This window comes from Anomaloglossus baeobatrachus, chromosome 11 (assembly GCF_048569485.1).
Source record: "Anomaloglossus baeobatrachus isolate aAnoBae1 chromosome 11, aAnoBae1.hap1, whole genome shotgun sequence".
Lineage (NCBI taxonomy): Eukaryota > Metazoa > Chordata > Amphibia > Anura > Aromobatidae > Anomaloglossus > Anomaloglossus baeobatrachus.
Genome location: NC_134363.1, coordinates 101,323,043 through 101,343,069, shown reverse-complemented (window position 1 = coordinate 101,343,069; position 20,027 = coordinate 101,323,043). Strand labels below are relative to the sequence as shown.

Genomic DNA, 20,027 nt, shown 5'->3' with positions numbered 1-20,027 from the left:
ATAGTGGCAATGACCTCTTGAGATAACCCTGAAGACGCTAGGATCCAGGATTCAATGGCCACACAGTCAGGTTGAGGGCCGCAGAATTCAGATGGAAAAATGGCCCTTGAGACAGCAAGTCTGGTCGGTCTGGTAGTGCCCACGGTTGGCCCACCGTGAGATGCCACAGATCCGGGTACCACGACCTCCTCGGCCAGTCTGGAGCGATGAGGATGGCGCGGCGGCAGTCGGACCTGATCTTGCGTAACACTCTGGGCAGCATTGCCAGAGGATGAAACACATAAGGTAGTCGAAACTGCGACCAATCCTGAACTAATGCGTCCGCCGCCAGAGCTCTGTGATCTTGAGACCGTGCCATGAATGCCGGGACTTTGTTGTTGTGCCGAGACGCCATGAGATCGACGTCCGGCGTTCCCCAGCGGCAACAGATCTCTTGAAACACGTCCGGGTGAAGAGACCATTCCCCTGCGTCCATGCCCTGGCGACTGAGAAAGTCTGCTTCCCAGTTTTCTACGCCCGGGATGTGAACTGCGGAGATGGTGGAGGCTGTGGCTTCCACCCACAGCAGAATCCGCCGAACTTCCTGGAAGGCTTGCCGACTGCGTGTGCCGCCTTGGTGATTGATATATGCCACCGCCGTGGCTTTGTCCGACTGAATTCGGATCTGCCTGCCTTCCAGCCACGGCTGGAACGCCTTTAGGGCTAGATACACTGCCCTTATCTCCAGAACATTGATCTGAAGAGAGGACTCTGGCTGAGTCCAGGTACCCTGAGCCCTGTGGTGGAGAAAGACCGCTCCCCACCCTGACAGACTCGGGTCCGTCGTGACCACAGCCCAGGATGGGGGCAGGAATGATTTCCCCTTCGACAGAGACGTGGGAAGAAGCCACCACTGAAGGGAGGCCTTGGCTGCCTGAGAGAGGGAGACGTTCCTGTCGAGGGACGTCGACTTCCTGTCCCATTTGCGGAGAATGTCCCATTGAAGTGGACGCAGATGAAACTGCGCAAAAGTAACTGCCTCCATTGCTGCCACCATCTTCCCTAGGAAGTGCATGAGGCGCCTCAAGGGGTGCGACTGGGCTCGAAGGAGAGATTGCACCCCTGTTTGTAGTGAACGCTGTTTGTCCAGCGGAAGCTTCACTATCGCTGAGAGAGTATGAAACTCCATGCCGAGATATGTCAGTGATTGGGCCGGTGTCAATTTTGACTTTGGGAAATTGATGATCCACCCGAATCTCTGGAGAGTCTCCAGAGCAATGTTCAGGCTGTGTTGGCATGCCGCCCGAGAGGGGGCCTTGACAAGCAGATCGTCTAAGTAAGGGATCACCGAGTGTCCCTGAGAGTGTAGGACTGCTACCACTGTTGCCATGACCTTGGTGAAGACCCGTGGGGCTGTCGCCAGGCCAAAAGGCAGTGCCACGAACTGAAGGTGTTCGTCCCCGATGGCGAAACGCAGAAAGCGCTGATGCTCTGATGCAATCGGCACGTGGAGATAAGCATCCCTGATGTCGATTGATGCTAGGAAGTCTCCTTGGGACATTGAGGCGATGACGGAGCGGAGAGATTCCATCCGGAACCGCCTGGTTTTCAGTTTTAGGTCCAGAACGGGACGGAAAGATCCGTCCTTTTTTGGCACCACAAACAAGTTGGAGTAAAAACCGTGACCCCATTGCTGAAGGGGAACAGGGATCACCACTCCTTCTGCCTTCAGAGTGCTCACTGCCTGAAGAAGAGCATCGGCTCGCTCGGGGGGAGGAGATGTTCTGAAGAAACGAGTCGGAGGACGAGAGCTGAACTCTATCCTGTAACTGTGAGACAGAATGTCTCTCACCCATCGGTCTTGGACATGTGGCGACCAGGCGTCGCAAAAGCGGGAGAGCCTGCCACCGACCGAGGATGCGGTTTGGGGAGGCCGAAAGTCATGAGGAGGCCGCTTTGGGAGCGGTCCCTCCGGCGGTCTTCTTAGGACGTGACTTAGACCGCCATGAATCGGAGTTCCTCTGACCCTTCTGTGGCCTGTTGGACGAGGAGAATTGAGATCTGGCTGAGGGCCGAAAGGACCGAAACCTCTATTGTACCTTCCGTTGTGGAGGTCTGTTTGGTTTGGACTGGGGTAAGGACGAGTCCTTTCCCTTGGATTGTTTAATGATTTCATCCAATCGCTCGCCAAACAGGCGGTCGCCAGAAAATGGCAACCCGGTTAAGAACTTTTTGGAAGCAGCGTCTGCCTTCCATTCACGTAGCCACATGGCCCTGCGGACTGCCACCGAATTGGCGGATGCTACCGCCGTACGGCTCGCAGAGTCCAGGACAGCATTCATGGCGTAGGACGCAAACGCCGACGCCTGAGAGGTGAAGGACACAACTTGCGGAGTAGAGGCACGTGTGACTGCATTAATCTCAGACTGACAAGCTGAGATAGCTTGGAGTGCCCATACGGCTGCGAATGCCGGAGCAAAGGACGCGCCAATAGCTTCATAGATGGATTTCATCAGGAGCTCTATCTGCCTGTCAGTGGCATCCTTGAGTGATGAGCCATCTGCCACCGCAACTATGGATCTAGCCGCCAGTCTAGAGACTGGAGGATCCACCTTGGGACACTGAGCCCAACCCTTGACTACGTCAGGGGGGAAGGGATAACGAGTGTCATTAAGGCGCTTAGTAAAGCGCTTATCCGGAAAAGCTCGGTGTTTCTGGACTGTATCTCTGAAGTCGGAGTGATCAAGAAACCCACTCCGTGTACGTTTGGGGAACCTAAAATGGAATTTCTCCTGTTGAGAAGCTGACTCCTCAATCGGAGGAGCTGGAGGAGAAAGATCCAACACCTTATTGATGGACGCTATAAGGTCGTTTACTATGGCGTCCCCTTCTGGTGTATCAAGGTTTAGAGCGGTGTCAGGATCAGAGCCCTGATCTGCCACCTCCGCTTCATCCTCCAGAGAGTCCTCATGCTGAGACCCTGAACAGTGTGATGAAGTCGAGGGAAGCTCCCAGCGAGCCCGCTTAGTCGGTCTGGGACTGCGGTCCGTGTCAGAGTCCTCACCGTGGGACCTATGAGTCGCCCCAGGAGCACTTTGCTGCTCCAACCGAGGGGGGCCTGGGGTCAATGATTCAACTGTGCCCGGGGCCTGTGTTACCGGTCTGGACTGCAAAGCTTCTAGTATCTTAGCAGACCATTTATCCATAGACTCAGACAGTTTGTCAGCGAATACTGCAAACTCTGTCCCTGTCACCTGAACAGTGGCAGCAGGTGGTTCCACCTGGGCCGGGGGTCCCACCAGTGGCAGAGGCTCCGGCTGAGTGAGTGTCACAGGGGCCGAACATTGCACACAATGAGGGTAGGTGGAACCTGCAGGTAGCATAGCCGCACATGAGGTACAGGTTGCAAAGTAAGCCTGTGCCTTGGCACCCTTGCTTTTTGCGGACGACATGCTGTTGTCTCCCCTTAGAGCAATCAGTGAGGGTATATAGCCAAAAGCAAATAGTGCAGCCGTATAGAGTAAATGTATACAAAATAAGTATATAAATATACACTTCGGCACCCAGGGGGCCAGCACCTAGTAACAGGTGCGGCTTACCGACCGCCTGCAGCGGTTGTGTGACCACCAGATTCCCTGCCCGGGCCTCCCAGAGCTGTGGAGCTCGGTGTTGTCTCCCCTCTGAAATTCTCCAGCGTCTGAAGTGCTGACAGGAATGGCTGCCAGCGTTCTGAGAGGAGGAGGGGGCCGTGGGCGTGCCTCAGAAAGTGCGGGAATCTGGTGCCCCACGGTGCTCAGTGAGGGGGGAGGAGGATACAAAGTATGCTCCAGCCCTCAGCGCTGACGTCCAGTGCAGCGTCCCGCCCTTACCCCTGACTGGCAGGCCCGGGGGCGGGAGTATGCGGTACTAGGCCGCAAAAGCCGGGGAGTAAAGTTATAAGCGCGGCCGGCAAACAAGCGCGGTCAGCGCGGTAGTCCCGGCGCACCAACACACCCAGCAGCTGCTGCAGCGTTCATAACACAGGCGCTCTATGCGCCGTCCCCAAGGGGACACAGAGTACCTCAGAGTAGCAGGGCCCTGTCCCTGATGATACCCGGCTCCTGTCCAGCAGATTCCCCCAGGGGCTGTGGAGGGAGCACGGTCCCAGTGCCTGGTGACCGGTTAGGATCCCACTTCACCCAGAGCCCCTAAGGGATGGGGAAGGAAAACAGCATGTGGCTCCTGCCTATGTACCCGCAATGGGTACCTCAACCTTAACAGCACCGCCGACCAGAGTGGGGTGAGAAGGGAGCATGCCGGGGGCCCTGTTATGGGCCCTCTTTTCTTCCATCCGATATAGTCAGCAGCTGCTGCTGACTAAATTGTGGAGCTTGCGTGCATGTGTGCCTCCTTCGCACAAAGCATAAAAACTGAGGAGCCCGTGATGCACGGGGGGGTGTATAGGCAGAGGGGAGGGGTTTACACTTTTAAGTGTAATACTTTGTGTGGCCTCCGGAGGCAGAAGCTATACACCCAATTGTCTGGGTCTCCCAATGGAGCGACAAAGAAATGAGAAATTGCTGATGAACTTTGAACCCTTCTAACTTCCTAACCCCAAAAAAATTTTGTTTCAAAAATTGCGCTGATCTAAAGTAGACATGTGAGAAATGTTATTTATTAACTATTTTGTGTGACATAACTCTCTGGTTTATGGGCATAAAAATTAAAAGTTTGAAAATTGCAAAATTTTAAATTTTTTTCTCAAATTTCAGATTTTTTCACAAATAAAATAAAATAAAAAAAATCATCCTAAATTTACCTCTAACACGAAGCCCAATATATCACGAAAAAACAACCTCAGAATCACCGGGATCCATTGAAGCGTTCCAGAGTTATAACCTTATAAAGTGACACTGGTCAAAATTACAAAAAATGGCCTGGGCATTAAGTACAAAAATGGCTTCGTCCTTAAGGGGTTAACTTACTGTTTATGAAGGGTTAGTATATACTATATATACAGTATTGGGTAGAACAGAGTTAATTATATTAGTCCGGCTCTCTAAAACCATCCTAATTTCTCATGCGGCCCCATGGGTAAATTAATTGCCCACCCCTGATATACACAATAAGACTTGCTGGCCCTGCTGTGTCAGTTACATTTAAAACCTTAAAGGGACAGCGCCACATGTTTGCATTGACTGTTGCTTTACAAGATTTCCATGACTGTGTTGCAGAGCTGTGTGGTTTGCTTTACCACTTTTACCATCTGCCTTATCTGTGAGGCTTCAGCAAACAAGGGTATTCAGTGGGGGGTTAATGGGTTTTGTCTATGTTTAGGTAGATAAGTTGTAAGCTCTTGTGCTGCGACACTGGTAGGGCGCGTGTACACACACACACACACACACACACACACACACACACACACACACAGGGATTACCAGGTATTAGGCGACTGTTTAGACCAGGTGTCTCAAACTCGGCTGGGTGTATGGGCCGCACAGAGGAAAAAAATAAAATAATTTGGGGGGGGCCGCATTCTCTGCAGGACCCAGTGACATTTTTATTGGTACCATATATTTTTTTCTTTATTTTTTTTTTTACACACCTTTGGATCACTGATTTTGAACATTTTTCACTTGTTTATTATAATAAAGGTGCACATTCTTTGTTTAAATATAAAAAAAAGAAGGGAATTTTGTTACTTACCGTAAATTCCTTTTCTTCTAGCTCTTATTGGGAGACCCAGACGATTGGGTATAGCTACTGCCCTCCGGAGGCCACACAAAGCACTACACTAAAAAGTGCAAGGCCCCTCCCCTTCTGGCTATACCCCCCCGTGGTATCACGGGTTCTCCAGTTTTAGTGCCAAAGCAAGAAGGAGGAAGCCAATAACTGGTTTAAACAAATTAACTCCGAATAACGTCGGAGAACTGAAAAACCGTTCAACATGAACAACATGTGTACCCGCAAACAACAAAAAAATCCCGAAGGACAACAGGGCGGGTGCTGGGTCTCCCAATAAGAGCTAGAAGAAAAGGAATTTACGGTAAGTAACAAAATTCCCTTCTTCTTCAGCGCTCTATTGGGAGACCCAGACGATTGGGACGTCCAAAAGCTGTCCCTGGGTGGGTAAAGAGATACCTCATGTTAGAGCTGCAAAACAGCCCTCCCCTACGGGGGTGTCACTGCCGCCTGCAGGACTCTTCTACCTAAGCTGGCATCCGCCGAAGCATAGGTATGCACCTGATAATGCTTGGTGAAAGTGTGCAGACTCGACCAGGTAGCTGCCTGACACACTTGTTGAGCCGAAGCCTGGTGTCGTAATGCCCAGGACGCACCCACGGCTCTGGTTGAGTGGGCTTTTAGCCCTGAAGGAACCGGAAGCCCCGCAGAACGGTAGGCCTCTAGAATTGGTTCTTTGATCCATCGAGCCAGGGTGGCTTTAGAAGCCTGCAACCCCTTGCGCGAACCAGCGACAAGGACAAAAAGTGCATCGGAACGGCGCATGGGCGCCGTGCGGGAAATGTAGATTCTGAGTGCTCTCACCAGATCTAGCAAACGTAAGTCCTTTTCATACCGGTGAACCGGATGAGGACAAAAGGAAGGCAAGGATATATCCTGATTAAGATGAAACGAGGATACGACCTTAGGGAGAAACTCCGGAATGGGGCGCAGCACTACCTTGTCCTGGTGGAACACCAGGAAGGGAGCCTTGGATGACAGAGCTGCCAGCTCCGACACTCGCCGAAGCGATGTGATCGCAACAAGAAACGCCACTTTCTGTGACAGGCGAGAAAAGGAAACTTCCTTCAGAGGCTCGAAAGGCGGCTTCTGGAGAGCAACTAGTACCCTGTTCAGATCCCATGGATCTAACGGCCGCCTGTACGGGGGCACAATATGACAGACCCCCTGCAGGAACGTGCGCACCTTAGGAAGACGTGCTAGACGCTTCTGAAAAAACACGGATAGTGCCGAGACTTGCCCTTTAAGGGAGCTGAGCGACAAGCCCTTTTCCAACCCCGATTGCAGGAAGGAAAGAAATTTGGGCAATGCAAATGGCCAAGGGGATACTCTCTGTGCAGAGCACCAGGATAAGAAAATCTTCCACGTTCTGTGGTAGATCTTAGCAGACGTTGACTTCCTAGCTTGTCTCATTGTGGCTACGACTCCTTGAGATAATCCTGCGGACGCTAGGATCCAGGACTCAATGGCCACACAGTCAGGTTCAGGGCCGCAGAATTCTGATGGAAAAACGGCCCTTGGGACAGTAAGTCTGGTCGGTCTGGCAGTGACCACGGTCGACCGACCGTGAGATGCCACAGATCCGGATACCACGACCTCCTCGGCCAGTCTGGGGCGACGAGTATGACGCGGCTGCAATCGGATCTGATCTTGCGTAACACTCTGGGCAAGAGTGCCAGAGGTGGGAAGACGTATGGGAGCCGGAACTGCGACCAATCTTGAACTAATGCGTCTGCCGCCAGAGCTCTTTGATCGCGCGACCTCGCCATGAATGCCGGGACCTTGTTGTTGTGCCGGGACGCCATTAGGTCGACGTCCGGCACTCCCCATCGGCGACAGATTTCCTGAAACACGTCCGGGTGAAGGGACCACTCCCCTGCGTCCATGCCCTGGCGACTGAGGAAGTCTGCTTCCCAATTTTCTACGCCTGGGATGTGAACCGCGGATATGGTGGAGGCTGTGTCCTCCACCCACATTAGAATGCGCCGGACTTCTTGGAATGCTTGCCGACTGCGCGTCCCTCCTTGGTGGTTGATGTATGCCACCGCTGTGGAGTTGTCCGACTGGATTCGGATCTGCTTTCCTTCCAGCCACTGTTGGAAGGCCAGTAGGGCAAGATACACTGCCCTGATTTCCAGAACATTGATCTGAAGGGTGGACTCCTGCGGAGTCCACGTCCCCTGGGCCCTGTGGTGGAGAAACACTGCTCCCCACCCTGACAGACTCGCATCTGTCGTGACCACTGCCCAGGATGGGGGCAGGAAGGATCTTCCCTGAGACAATGAGGTGGGAAGGAGCCACCATTGTAGAGAGTCCTTGGCCGTCTGGGAAAGAGAGACTTTCCTGTCCAGGGACGTTGACTTCCCGTCCCATTGGCGGAGAATGTCCCATTGAAGTGGACGCAGATGAAACTGCGCAAAGGGAACTGCTTCCATGGCTGCCACCATCTTCCCGAGGAAGTGCATGAGGCGCCGTAAGGGGTGCGACTGGCCTTGAAGGAGGGATTGCACCCCTGTCTGTAGGGACCGCTGCTTGCTCAGCGGAAGCTTCACTCTCGCTGCTCGAGTATGAAACTCCATGCCAAGATACGTTAGCGACTGTGACGGTGACAGATTCGACTTTGGAAAGTTGATGATCCATCCGAACGTCTGTAGAGTCTCCAGCGTAGCATGTAGACTGAGTTGGCATGCCTCTTGAGAGGGTGCCTTGACAAGTAGATCGTCCAGGTAAGGGATCACCGAGTGTCCCTGAGAGTGCAAGACTGCTACCACCGCCGCCATGACCTTGGTGAAGACCCGGGGGGCTGTCGCCAGACCGAATGGCAGAGCTACGAACTGAAGATGGTCGTTTCCTATCACAAAACGTAGAAAACGTTGATGTTCTGTAGCAATTGGCACGTGGAGATAAGCATCTTTGATGTCTATTGAGGCAAGGAAGTCTCCTTGAGACATTGAGGCAACGACAGAGCGGAGGGTTTCCATCCGGAACCGTCTGGCGTGCACATGTTTGTTGAGCAGCTTTAGATCCAGAACAGGACGGAACGAGCCGTCCTTTTTTGGAACCACAAAGAGATTGGAGTAAAACCCTCGCCCTTGTTCCTGAGGCGGTACAGGAACCACTACTCCTTCCGCTCTTAGGGAGTCCACCGCCTGCAGCAGGGCATCTGCTCGGTCTGGATGTGGGGAGGTTCTGAAGAACCGAGCTGGAGGACGAGAACTGAACTCGATTCTGTACCCGCGAGACAAAATGTTTGTCACCCACCGGTCTTTGACCTGTGACATCCAAATGTCGGAAAAGCGGGAGAGCCTGCCCCCAACCGGAGATGCGGAGGGGGGGGGCTGGAAGTCATGAGGTAGCCGCTTTGGAAGCGGTTCCACCATTTGCTTTCTTGGGGCGTGCGTGAGCCCGCCAGGAATCTGAGACTCTTTGCGTCCTCTGAGTCCCTTTGGACGAGGAGAATTGTGTCTTGCCCGAACCTCGAAAGGACTGAAACCTCTGCTGCCATTTTTTCTGCTGAGGTTTGTTTGATCTGGGCTGGGGTAAGGAAGAGTCTTTACCCTTGGACTGTTTAATGATGTCAGCCAATGGCTCGCCAAACAGTCTATCTCTAGATAAAGGCAAGCTGGTTAAACATTTTTTGGAACCAGCATCTGCTTTCCAGTCCTTTAACCACAAGGCTCTGCGCAAAACTACCGAATTGGCGGACGCCATTGAGGTGCGGCTGGTAGATTCTAGGACCGCATTGATAGCGTAAGACGCAAACGCAGACATCTGCGAGGTAAGGGACGCCACTTGCGGCGCCGCTGGATGTATGATAGCATCCACTTTTGCTAAACCAGCTGAAATAGCTTGGAGTGCCCATACGGCTGCGAATGCTGGAGCAAACGACGCGCCGATAGCTTCATAGACAGATTTTAACCAAAGGTCCATCTGTCTGTCATTGGCATCCTTAAGTGAAGCGCCATCCTCCACTGCAACTATGGATCTAGCTGCAAGTTTGGAAATCGGGGGGTCTACTTTTGGACACTGGGTCCAGCGCTTGACCACATCAGGGGGGAAAGGAAAACGTGTATCCTTAGAACGTTTAGAGAAACGCCTTTCTGGATGAGCGTCGTGTTTCTGGATTGATTCTCTGAAGTCAGAGTGATCCAAGAAAGCACTCAATTTACGCTTGGGATAGAGGAAACGAAACTTCTCCTGCTCTGCAGCTGCCTCCTCTGCAGAAGGGGCTGGGGGAGAAATATCCAACAGCCTATTGATGGCTGAGATAAGATCGTTTACCATGGCGTCCCCATCCGGGGTATCCAGATTGAGAGGGGTTCCAGGATAAGACTCCTGATCACTCTCTTCAGACGCATCACAGGGCGACTGATTGCGCTGAGACCCTGAGCAGTGTGATGACGTTGAGGGTCTTTCCCAGCGAGCTCGCTTAGGGTGGCTGGGGCTATCATCTGAGTCATAATACTCAGCTTGGGAAGCCGGGGACCCCCTTGCAGTCTGGACTAATTCCAACTGAGGGGGATTAGAGGACAGAGACCTCGCCGTGTCCATAGACTGAGCCCCAGTCATGGATTGCAAAGTTTCAAGGATTTTTGCCATAGTCACAGACATTCCATCAGCAAAAGCTGCAAAGTCTGTCTCTGACACCGGGGCAGGACTTACAAGCGTCTCAGCCTGGGTCACTACCCCTCCGGACTCCGGCTGGCGAAGCAGCACCGGATCTGAGCATTGCACACAATGTGGGTCTTTGGAACCTGCTGGTAGAGCAGCCCCACATGCAGCACACGCAGTGTACACAGCCCTAGCCTTGGCAGCCTTGCGTTTTGTGGATGACATGTTGCTGCCTCCTCAGAGCGATCTGGGGTATCCAGCCAGGAAGCGACCTCACAGTGCAAGAAATCACTAAATATATATATCTGGTGACACAGTACACCAATACACAGTGAGGCACTAGAGGGGCCAGCTGAAATGCCGCTTACCGCCCGCTTAAGAGCGGGTGTGTGGTATCCAAAAGCCCCCTAGTCCAGGTCTCCCAGAGCCTTGCGTCCTTCCTCCAGCCAGACTGCATGTAATGGCTGCCGGCGTTCTGAGAGAGGAGGGGGGCGGGCCCTGGGCGTTCCTGGCTAAGAGCGGGAAGCCTGCTTCCCTCTGTGCCTAGTGAGAGGGCTGGAGCATGTAAATCAGGCTCCAGCCCTCGTCGCTGCGGTGAAACAGCGTCTCTCCCCTACCCTGATTGACAGGGTGGGGGCGGGAACGAAGCGGAGCTAGGCCGCAAAAGCCGGGGACTGGATTTATAAACGCCGCCGCCGTAAAAGCGCGGTCGGCGTGTCCCCGGCGCACCACAAGTCACAGCAGCGCCGCCCGGTCCAGTGGGGGTCGGCGCTGCGTTCCCACACTACAAAGTCCCCCAGTAAACTGTAGGGACACTAACTCCCACGTTACGGTCCCCGGCGCACTACAACACCCAGCCAGCCCGGAGTGTGTCTGTGCCTGCCGGGGACTCAGAGTACCTGTATGATGCAGGGCCATGTCCCTGATTGTACTCATGCTCCGAATCCATCAGGTTCTATGGGTCTGTGGATGGAGCCCGGCGTCAGAGCTTAGAGGCCGGCAGGATCCCACTTCCACAGAGCCCTACAAGGGGATGTGGAAGGAAAACAGCATGTGGGGCTCCAGCCCCTGTACCAGCAATAGGTACCTCAACCTTACAACACCATCCACGGGTGAGAAGGGAGCATGCTGGGGGCCCTATATGGGCCCTCTTTTCTTCCATCCGAAATAGTTAGCAGCTACTGCTGACTAAAATCTGTGGAGCCATGCGTGGATGTCTGACCTCCTTCGCACAAAGCTTGAAAACTGGAGAACCCGTGATACCACGGGGGGGTATAGCCAGAAGGGGAGGGGCCTTGCACTTTTTAGTGTAGTGCTTTGTGTGGCCTCCGGAGGGCAGTAGCTATACCCAATCGTCTGGGTCTCCCAATAGAGCGCTGAAGAAAAAATTGATGGTAAAAAAAAATGTCATGCCTTATTTTGTTTTTTGTTTTTTACATTTTATCCCTTTCTTGTAACTAATAGTGTTACAATTAGCACTATATAGAAATTTTGGCCAACATCTTTTAGTAATGTTCCCCATCTTGTTGTAACGTGCCCATCCTTGTCCCCTTGTAGTATTGTGCCCCATCCCACAGTAATGTACTCATCCTTGTCCCCATCTGATAGTAATGTCCCCAGCCTTGTCCCCATCTTATCGTAATGTGCCCATCCTGTAGTAATGTGTCTATCCTTGTCCCCATCTTATAGTAATGTTCCCCATCTTTGCCCCCTTGTAGCAATCTCCCTATCCTGTAGTACTGTTCCCCATCATATCGTTGTCCCATTCTATAGTAATGTGCCCATCCTACAGTAATGTCCCTATCCTATAGTAATGTGCCAACCTTGTCCCCATCCTATAGTAATGTCCCCATCCTATAGTACTGTCCCATCCTATAGTAATGTCCCCATCCTATAGTAATGTCCCCATCCTATAGTAATGTCCCCATCCTATAGTAATGTCCCCATCCTATAGTAATGTCCCCATCCTATAGTAATGTGCCCACCTTGTTCCCATCCTATAGTAATGTCCCCAGCCTTGTCCCCATTGTATAGTAATGTGCCCATCCTATAGTAATGTCCCCATCTTATAATAATGTCCCCAGCCTTATCCCTATCCTATAGTAATGTTTCTCATCCTTGTCCCCCTTGTAGTAATGTCCCAATCCTGTAGTACTGTGCCCTTCCTTGTCCCCATTCTATAGTAATGTCCCCATCCAATAGTGTTATGCCCATCCTTGTAATGTCCCTATCCTATAGTCATGTGCCCACCTTGTCCCCATCCTATAGTCATGTGCCCACCTTGTCCCCATCCTATAGTCATGTGCCCACCTTGTCCCCATCCTATAGTCATGTGCCCACCTTGTCCCCATCCTATAGTCATGTGCCCACCTTGTCCCCATCCTATAGTCATGTGCCCATCTTGTCCCCATCCTATAGTCATGTGCCCACCTTGTCCCTATTCTATAGTCATGTGATAACCTTGTCCCTATTCTAGTAATGTCCCAATCCTGTAGTAATGGGTCGGGAGGGGGGGGGGGGGTCAGCGGCGACGGCTGAAAGGGGGCAGTGGAGCTATAACTTAGGGTACCGTCACACTTTAGCGACGCAGCAGCGATCCCACCAGCGATCTGACCTGGTCAGGATCGCTGCTGCGTCGCTACATGGTCGCTGATGAGCTGTCAAACAGGCAGATCTCACCAGTGACCAGCCCCCAGCCAGCAGCGACGTGCAAGCGACACTGCGCTTGCACGGAGCCGGTGCTGGAAGCTGCGGACACTGGTAACTAAGGTAAACATCGGGTATGGTTACCCGATGTTTACCTTAGTTACCAGCGCACACCGCTTAGCTTAGCGTGTGCAGGGAGCAGGAGCCGGCAGCACAGGCAGTGTGAGAGCTGCAGAGGCTGGTAACGAAGGTAAATATCGGGTAACCACCTTGGTTACAGCTTACCGCAGGCTGTCAGACGCCAGTTCCTGCTCCCTGTACATTCAGGATTGTTGCACTCTCGCTGTCACACACAGCGATGTGTGCTTATCAGCGGGAGAGCAACAATAAAACAAACGAACCAGGGCTGTGTGTAACGAGCAGCGATCTCACAGCAGGGGCCAGATCGCTGCTCAGTGTCACACACAGCGAGATCGCTAATGAGGTCACTGCTGCGTCACAAAAAACGTGACTCAGCAGCAATCTCAGCAGCGATCTCGCTGTGTGTGAAGAACCCCTTACCGATCGCTCTCCAGTCTTCAGCTCCCACAGACGCCGGAGTGAAGCTGAGGGGGCGGTCTCCGGCCCCAGATCCACAGTGATTGGAGAGATCGGTCACAAGGCCGATCTCTCCAATCAGAGCTGGGGGCGTGGGGAAACTGAGGTCACCCAGCTCCAGCCAATGATCGGTGCTACAGCTGCACTGATGATGGCTGGATTTCAATGTTTCAACCATTTTCAATGGTTGAAACATTAGAGTGGCTGTGATTGGCTGAAGAATGCTACTCAGCCAATCACAACCTACGTATGTCCGGGGAGAAGACACCACCCCTCCTGAGGTCTCCTCCCCGAATCTAAGGTGTTTGCAATGCAAAGCGATCGCAGCCACCGGGGCCGCGATTTCGCCATGACTTACTGGGTACGTCATGGGTCTTTAAGTACCAGGGAGCCATAACGTACCCAGTACGTCATAGGTCGCTAAGGGGTTAATGTGCCGTCCTACACACACACCACCATTCTTCTCACCTGTCCCGTGTTCCCTCGGCTGCCTCATCTCTACTTCGTGCGGCCCCCTGGCCAGTGCCCCTGTTCTCTATCGCGGCCGATACAGCCCCTGTCAGTGATTTATGTCAGACGATTGTTTTGCCGGCGCTGCGCGCGCAGAGTCCTTGACTCTGAGCGCGCACACCGGCAAAATATTCATCTAACAAGGTGCAGACAGTGGCTGCAGCCCCTGCACCGGCCGCGATAGTGAATAGGGGCACGGGCCTGGGGGTCACACGAAGCAGCCTGAGGGGTCGCATGCGGCCCGCATGTTTGAGACCCCTGGTTTAGACAGTCCCTTGGTTAAGCAAAGGTTGGTGAGAAGGCGGCATAAATCGCCATTGCGGGTGGCGCAAGCACAGGGGTGTAGGCTTTTGGCCTTGTAAATATATTGTTCTATTCTGTTTTATGCATGTTTTTTTTGTTTTGGTAAAGTAAAACAATCATTTATCAATCCAACTGCCTATAGTCCTTTTCCTGGTGCGTGGTTTTGCTGTATACTGGGGAGCCCGCCCTGTACACGACTTACATGTGTGTGTTCCTGGAGCTGTTCGTATCTCATCCTGATAGCACATGGACAGCATAAACTTGTATACTTACCTGTCTCCGGCGCTGCTGTCACACTTGCTTCCAGGTCCCCAGTCTGTGCAGTGACTATACATGAGGCATAATGAGCGGGACCCAGAAGCAACAGCAGCAGACAGGTAAGTATAACAATTTTTTTTTTTTTAAAGTGACCTGTGATTTCTCTGGTACGTGTCACATGGATCACATCAGTGTACGGTCCGTGTGATACACATGTCCTCCTGTGGAGCGCCACCCTTACAGCACCTATGGGTGTTACATACGGAGCCATGGCTGTGATACTCCACACATTATAGTCACCAGCTCTCCATCCTATCACATGGCGCCCCCCTGCAGGCTGCCTGACCGCACACGGCGTCCCCCTGCAGGCTGACTGACCGCACACGGCGCCCCCCCTGCAGGCTGCCTGACCGCACACGGCGCCCCCCTGCAGGCTGACTGGCCGCACACGGCGCCCCCCCTGCAGGCTGACTGGCCGCACACGGCGCCCCCCCTGCAGGCTGACTGACCGCACACGGCGTCCCCCTGCAGGCTGACTGACCGCACACGGCGCCCCCCCTGCAGGCTGCCTGACCGCACACGGCGCCCCCCCTGCAGGCTGACTGGCCGCACACGGCGCCCCCCCTGCAGGCTGACTGGCCGCACACGGCGCCCCCCCTGCAGGCTGACTGGCCGCACACGGCGCCCCCCCTGCAGGCTGACTGGCCGCACACGGCGCCCCCCCTGCAGGCTGCCTGACCGCACACGGCGCCCCCCTGCAGGCTGACTGACCGCACACGGCGCCCCCCTGCAGGCTGACTGACCGCACACGGCGCCCCCCTGCAGGCTGACTGGCCGCACACGGCGCCCCCCCTGCAGGCTGACTGACCGCACACGGCGTCCCCCTGCAGGCTGACTGACCGCACACGGCGCCCCCCCTGCAGGCTGCCTGACCGCACACGGCGCCCCCCCTGCAGGCTGACTGGCCGCACACGGCGCCCCCCCTGCAGGCTGACTGGCCGCACACGGCGCCCCCCCTGCAGGCTGACTGGCCGCACACGGCGCCCCCCCTGCAGGCTGACTGGCCGCACACGGCGCCCCCCCTGCAGGCTGACTGGCCGCACACGGCGCCCCCCCTGCAGGCTGACTGGCCGCACACGGCGCCCCCCTGCAGGCTGACTGACCGCACACGGCGCCCCCTGCAGGCTGACTGGAATTCCTCTCCATGAGCTAGAACTTACTTTTCCTTTTCGTTTCGCACAGCGGCTCCTCGGTGGCCGGTGACACTGCAGGTGCGGGTACAGACTCAAGCACTACATCGCCGCCGCCATTCGGTGTTACCGTCCTAGGATTTTCACTCGTTTCCTCCATCTTTGCTATTGGCAAGTGTGACTCACTAAGAAACCGGAAGTCCGTCATCAGCCGCTCCAGCGTGACCGTGCAGAAGCAGAGCAGAACAGCGGCCTCTGCCTGTCCCATCCTATCACTGACACACGGGGGCGCTCTGCGCACACGCTGCAGCTCTCATTGCCGGCTGGTACCGGGCTGCTGCCCCTCCATGGTACACGCCCGGTAGTGGCACGCACAGGCCACCGCTGTTGTCAGACATTCGCAGACTTTTCCGTTCCCGGATGTTATTCCCTCTCTTGTTGCGTTGCCCGGTCTTGTCCCCAGGACTGACATATGGACGGGGCTGTCCATTTTCGCGAAGCCTTTCCCTATAATCTCAGCTACAAGGCAACACAAGCATCCATCACTCATCCTGCAGGGTCCAGCCCTGTCTCCTCGCCAGCCTGGTCCCTGCTGTGTGGCTGCAGGAGTGACATCACCTACACAGCGCTGCAGACAATCTTTGCGCTCAACCGCTCTGCTCCCCACATTCAGAGCTGCTGCTCTCAGTGATCGGCTGCAGCTGGTTTGTTTCCATATAGCTGTGAGAGCCTATATACCGTGTTTTACAGGGTCTACGCCTTTGACCCCTCGGTTTTGTGCTGTCGGCCTATTTTTTCTCTTCTATCTGTTCCAGAGGCTGTAATCTCTTTCTTCAGTGGCATAGATCACACATGAGGGACGATGCTGAAGTTGGTTTCTAAGGCTACTTTCACACATCCGGTTTGAGCCCTGCGGCTCAATCCGGCTGTGAAAACTATGCAACGGATGCGGTGAAAACACCGCATCCTTTGCATCAGTTTTTACATGCGGCCGGTCCGGTTTTTTCCGGTTGCGGCATGCTACTGAGCATGCGCAGTGGAAAATACCGCATGCGGCGACCGGATGCGGTTTTTTCCGCATCGCGCCGCATCCGGCCTCCATAGGGATGCATTGAAAAATGCGCCGCAGCGGCCGGATGCGGCGCGATGCGGTGTTTTTTGCCGGAGCAAAAAACGTTGCAGGGTACGTTCGATCCGGCCGCCGCATCGGCTAAATCTGCCGCATGCGGCAAAAACCGGACCGAACGCAAGCCCCTACGGCACAATGCGGCACTAATGTAAGTCAATGCAAAAAAAAACCGCAATCGGCGTTACAAAAGCCGGTTGCGGTTTTTCTGCAGAACGCCGTATTGTGCCGCAGAGCCAAAATCCGGATGTGTGAAAGTACCCTTAGGCTACTTTCACACATCAGTTTTCTGCATTCAGGCACAATCCTTTTTTTTCCTGATGCAAAGGATCCGGCAAAAACGGATGCAAACTGTATCCACCGGATCCGGTTTTTAACGGATCCGTTATGCCGGATGCGTACAAAACCGGATCCGGTGGATACGGTTTGCATCCGTTTTTGCATCCGGTTTGTCCTTTTTTTTGAAGGATCAGCTTTTTTAATTAATTTGGAGCATGCGCAGTTTACAAAAACGGATCCGGTAGCCGCATCCATTTTTTACCGCATTGCGCCGGATCCGGCGTCCATAGGCTTTCATTGTAAAACACGCCGTATCGCGCCGGATCCGGCGCGATGCGGTTTTTTTGCCGGACAAAAAAACGTTGCAAGATAGGGTACTTTCACACATCCGGATTTTTGCTCTGCGGCACAATACGGCGTTCTGCAGAAAAACCGCAACCGGCTTTTGTAACGCCGATTGCGGTTTTTTTTGCATTGACTTACATTAGTGCCGCATTGTGCCGTAGGGGCTTGCGTTCGGTCCGGTTTTTGCCGCATGCGGCAGATTTAGCCGATGCGGCGGCCGGATCGAACGTACCCTGCAACGTTTTTTGCTCCGGCAAAAAACACCGCATCGCGCCGCATCCGGCCGCTGCGGCGCATTTTTCAATGCATCCCTATGGAGGCCGGATGCGGCGCGATGCGGAAAAAACCGCATCCGGTCGCCGCATGCGGTATTTTCCACTGCGCATGCTCAGTAGCATGCCGCAACCGGAAAAAACCGGACCGGCCGCATGTAAAAACTGATGCAAAGGATGCGGTGTTTTCACCGCATCCGTTGCATAGTTTTCACAGCCGGATTGAGCCGCAGGGCTCAAACCGGATGTGTGAAAGTAGCCATACGTTGCCTCCGGCCGCCGCTTTGATAAATTTTGCCGCATCCGGAAAAAAACGGATGCACCGCAAAGCCATCCGGTACAATCCGGTACCAATGCAAGTCTATGGGGAAAAAACGGATGCGGTACCGGATCCGTTTTACCCGTTTTTTTCCGGATTGAACCTGATGGCAAAAAACTGATGTGTGAAAGTAGCCTTAGGCTACTTTCACACATCCGGTTTGAGCCCTGTGGCTCAATCCGGCTGTGAAAACTATGCAACGGATGCGGTGAAAACACCGCATCCTTTGCATAAGGGTACTTTCACACATCCGGATTTTTGCTCTGCGGCACAATACGGCGTTCTGCAGAAAAACCGCAACCGGCTTTTGTAACGCCGATTGCGGTTTTTTTTGCATTGACTTACATTAGTGCCGCATTGTGCCGTAGGGGCTTGCGTTCGGTCCGGTTTTTGCCGCATGCGGCAGATTTAGCCGATGCGGCGGCCGGATCGAACGTACCCTGCAACGTTTTTTGCTCCGGCAAAAAACACCGCATCGCGCCGCATCCGGCCGCTGCGGCGCATTTTTCAATGCATCCCTATGGAGGCCGGATGCGGCGCGATGCGGAAAAAAACGCATCCGGTCGCCGCATGCGGTATTTTCCACTGCGCATGCTCAGTAGCATGCCGCAACCGGAAAAAACCGGACCGGCCGCATGTAAAAACTGATGCAAAGGATGCAGTGTTTTCACCGCATCCGTTGCATAGTTTTCACAGCCGGATTGAGCCGCAGGGCTCAAACCGGATGTGTGAAAGTAGCCTTAATCTGCCGCATGCGGCAAAAACCGGACCGAACGCAAGCCCCTGCGGCACAATGCGGCACTAATGTAAGTCAATGCAAAAAAAAAACGCAATCGGCGTTACAAAAGCCGGTTGCGGTTTTTCTGCAGAACGCCGTATTGTGCCGCAGAGCAAAAATCCGGATGTGTGAAAGTACCCTTATTCGTCAGTTTCTTATTCGGCAATTTAGTTTTTTCAGTTTTTTATACATTTAACAACAAAAATAACACATCGCAATAATAAAATACAATGCACAGGTGTGCCCTAATATACATACACTCAAAATCAGCTGCAAAAATTATAAAACTGGCAAAAAAAAAGGTCAACAAAGTATGTTAGTGAAAGGGTTAAATGGCTTTAGGCCACTGATCTAACACCACAATTGCATACCTAGTGATGCCTCTAATCAAACTCAAGTGACTCCAGCCTGGCCCAAAGGGGTTCTGGGCATCAAAACTGGCATCAAAGTGGGCACACAGCCAATTTTCACAGATTTGATTACGTAACTGGTGTTTTTGAGGGGCTAAATGGCTTTGGGTCACTGATCTCACACCACATTTACATACCTAGTGATGCCACACATCAAATTCAGATCACTCCAGCCTGGCCCAAACAGGTTCTGGGCATCAGAACTGGCATCAAATTGGGAAAATAGCCAGTTTTCACAGATTTGAATAAGTAACTGGTGTTTTTGAGAGGTTAAATGGCTTTGGGCCACTGATCTCACACCACATTTACATACCTAGTGATGCCCCACATCAAATTCAGATCACTCCAGCCTGGCCCAAACAGGTTCTGGGCATCAGAACTGGCATCAAAGTGGGCAAAACCCCAGTTTTCACAGATTTGAATAAGTAACTGGTGTTTTTGAGGGGTTAAATGGCTTTGGGACACTGATCTCACACCACATTTACATACCTAGTGATGCCGCACATCAAATTCAGATCACTCCAGCTTGGCTCAAACAGGCTCTGAGCATCAAATTAGGCAAACCCCCAGTTTTCACAGATTTGATTAAGTAACTGGTGTTTTTGAAGGGTTAAATGGCTTTGGGCCACTGATCTCACACCACATTTACATACCTAGTGAAGCCACACATCAAATTCAGATCA

The 20,027-nt window shown here is 53.3% G+C and overlaps 1 protein-coding gene across 1 annotated transcript in view; it reads right to left on the bottom strand.

Moving 5' to 3' along the window:
• The window catches only part of ATG12 (autophagy related 12), a 90,460-nt gene extending 74,062 nt beyond the window's left edge, over positions 1-16,398 (bottom strand). The window contains exon 1 of the mRNA XM_075328860.1: positions 15,846-16,398. Within this exon, the coding sequence (XP_075184975.1) occupies positions 15,846-16,083 (238 nt within the window). The 5' untranslated portion in view covers positions 16,084-16,398. The remainder of the gene's footprint in view (positions 1-15,845) is intronic.
• Between the last annotated feature and the right edge of the window lie 3,629 nt (positions 16,399-20,027).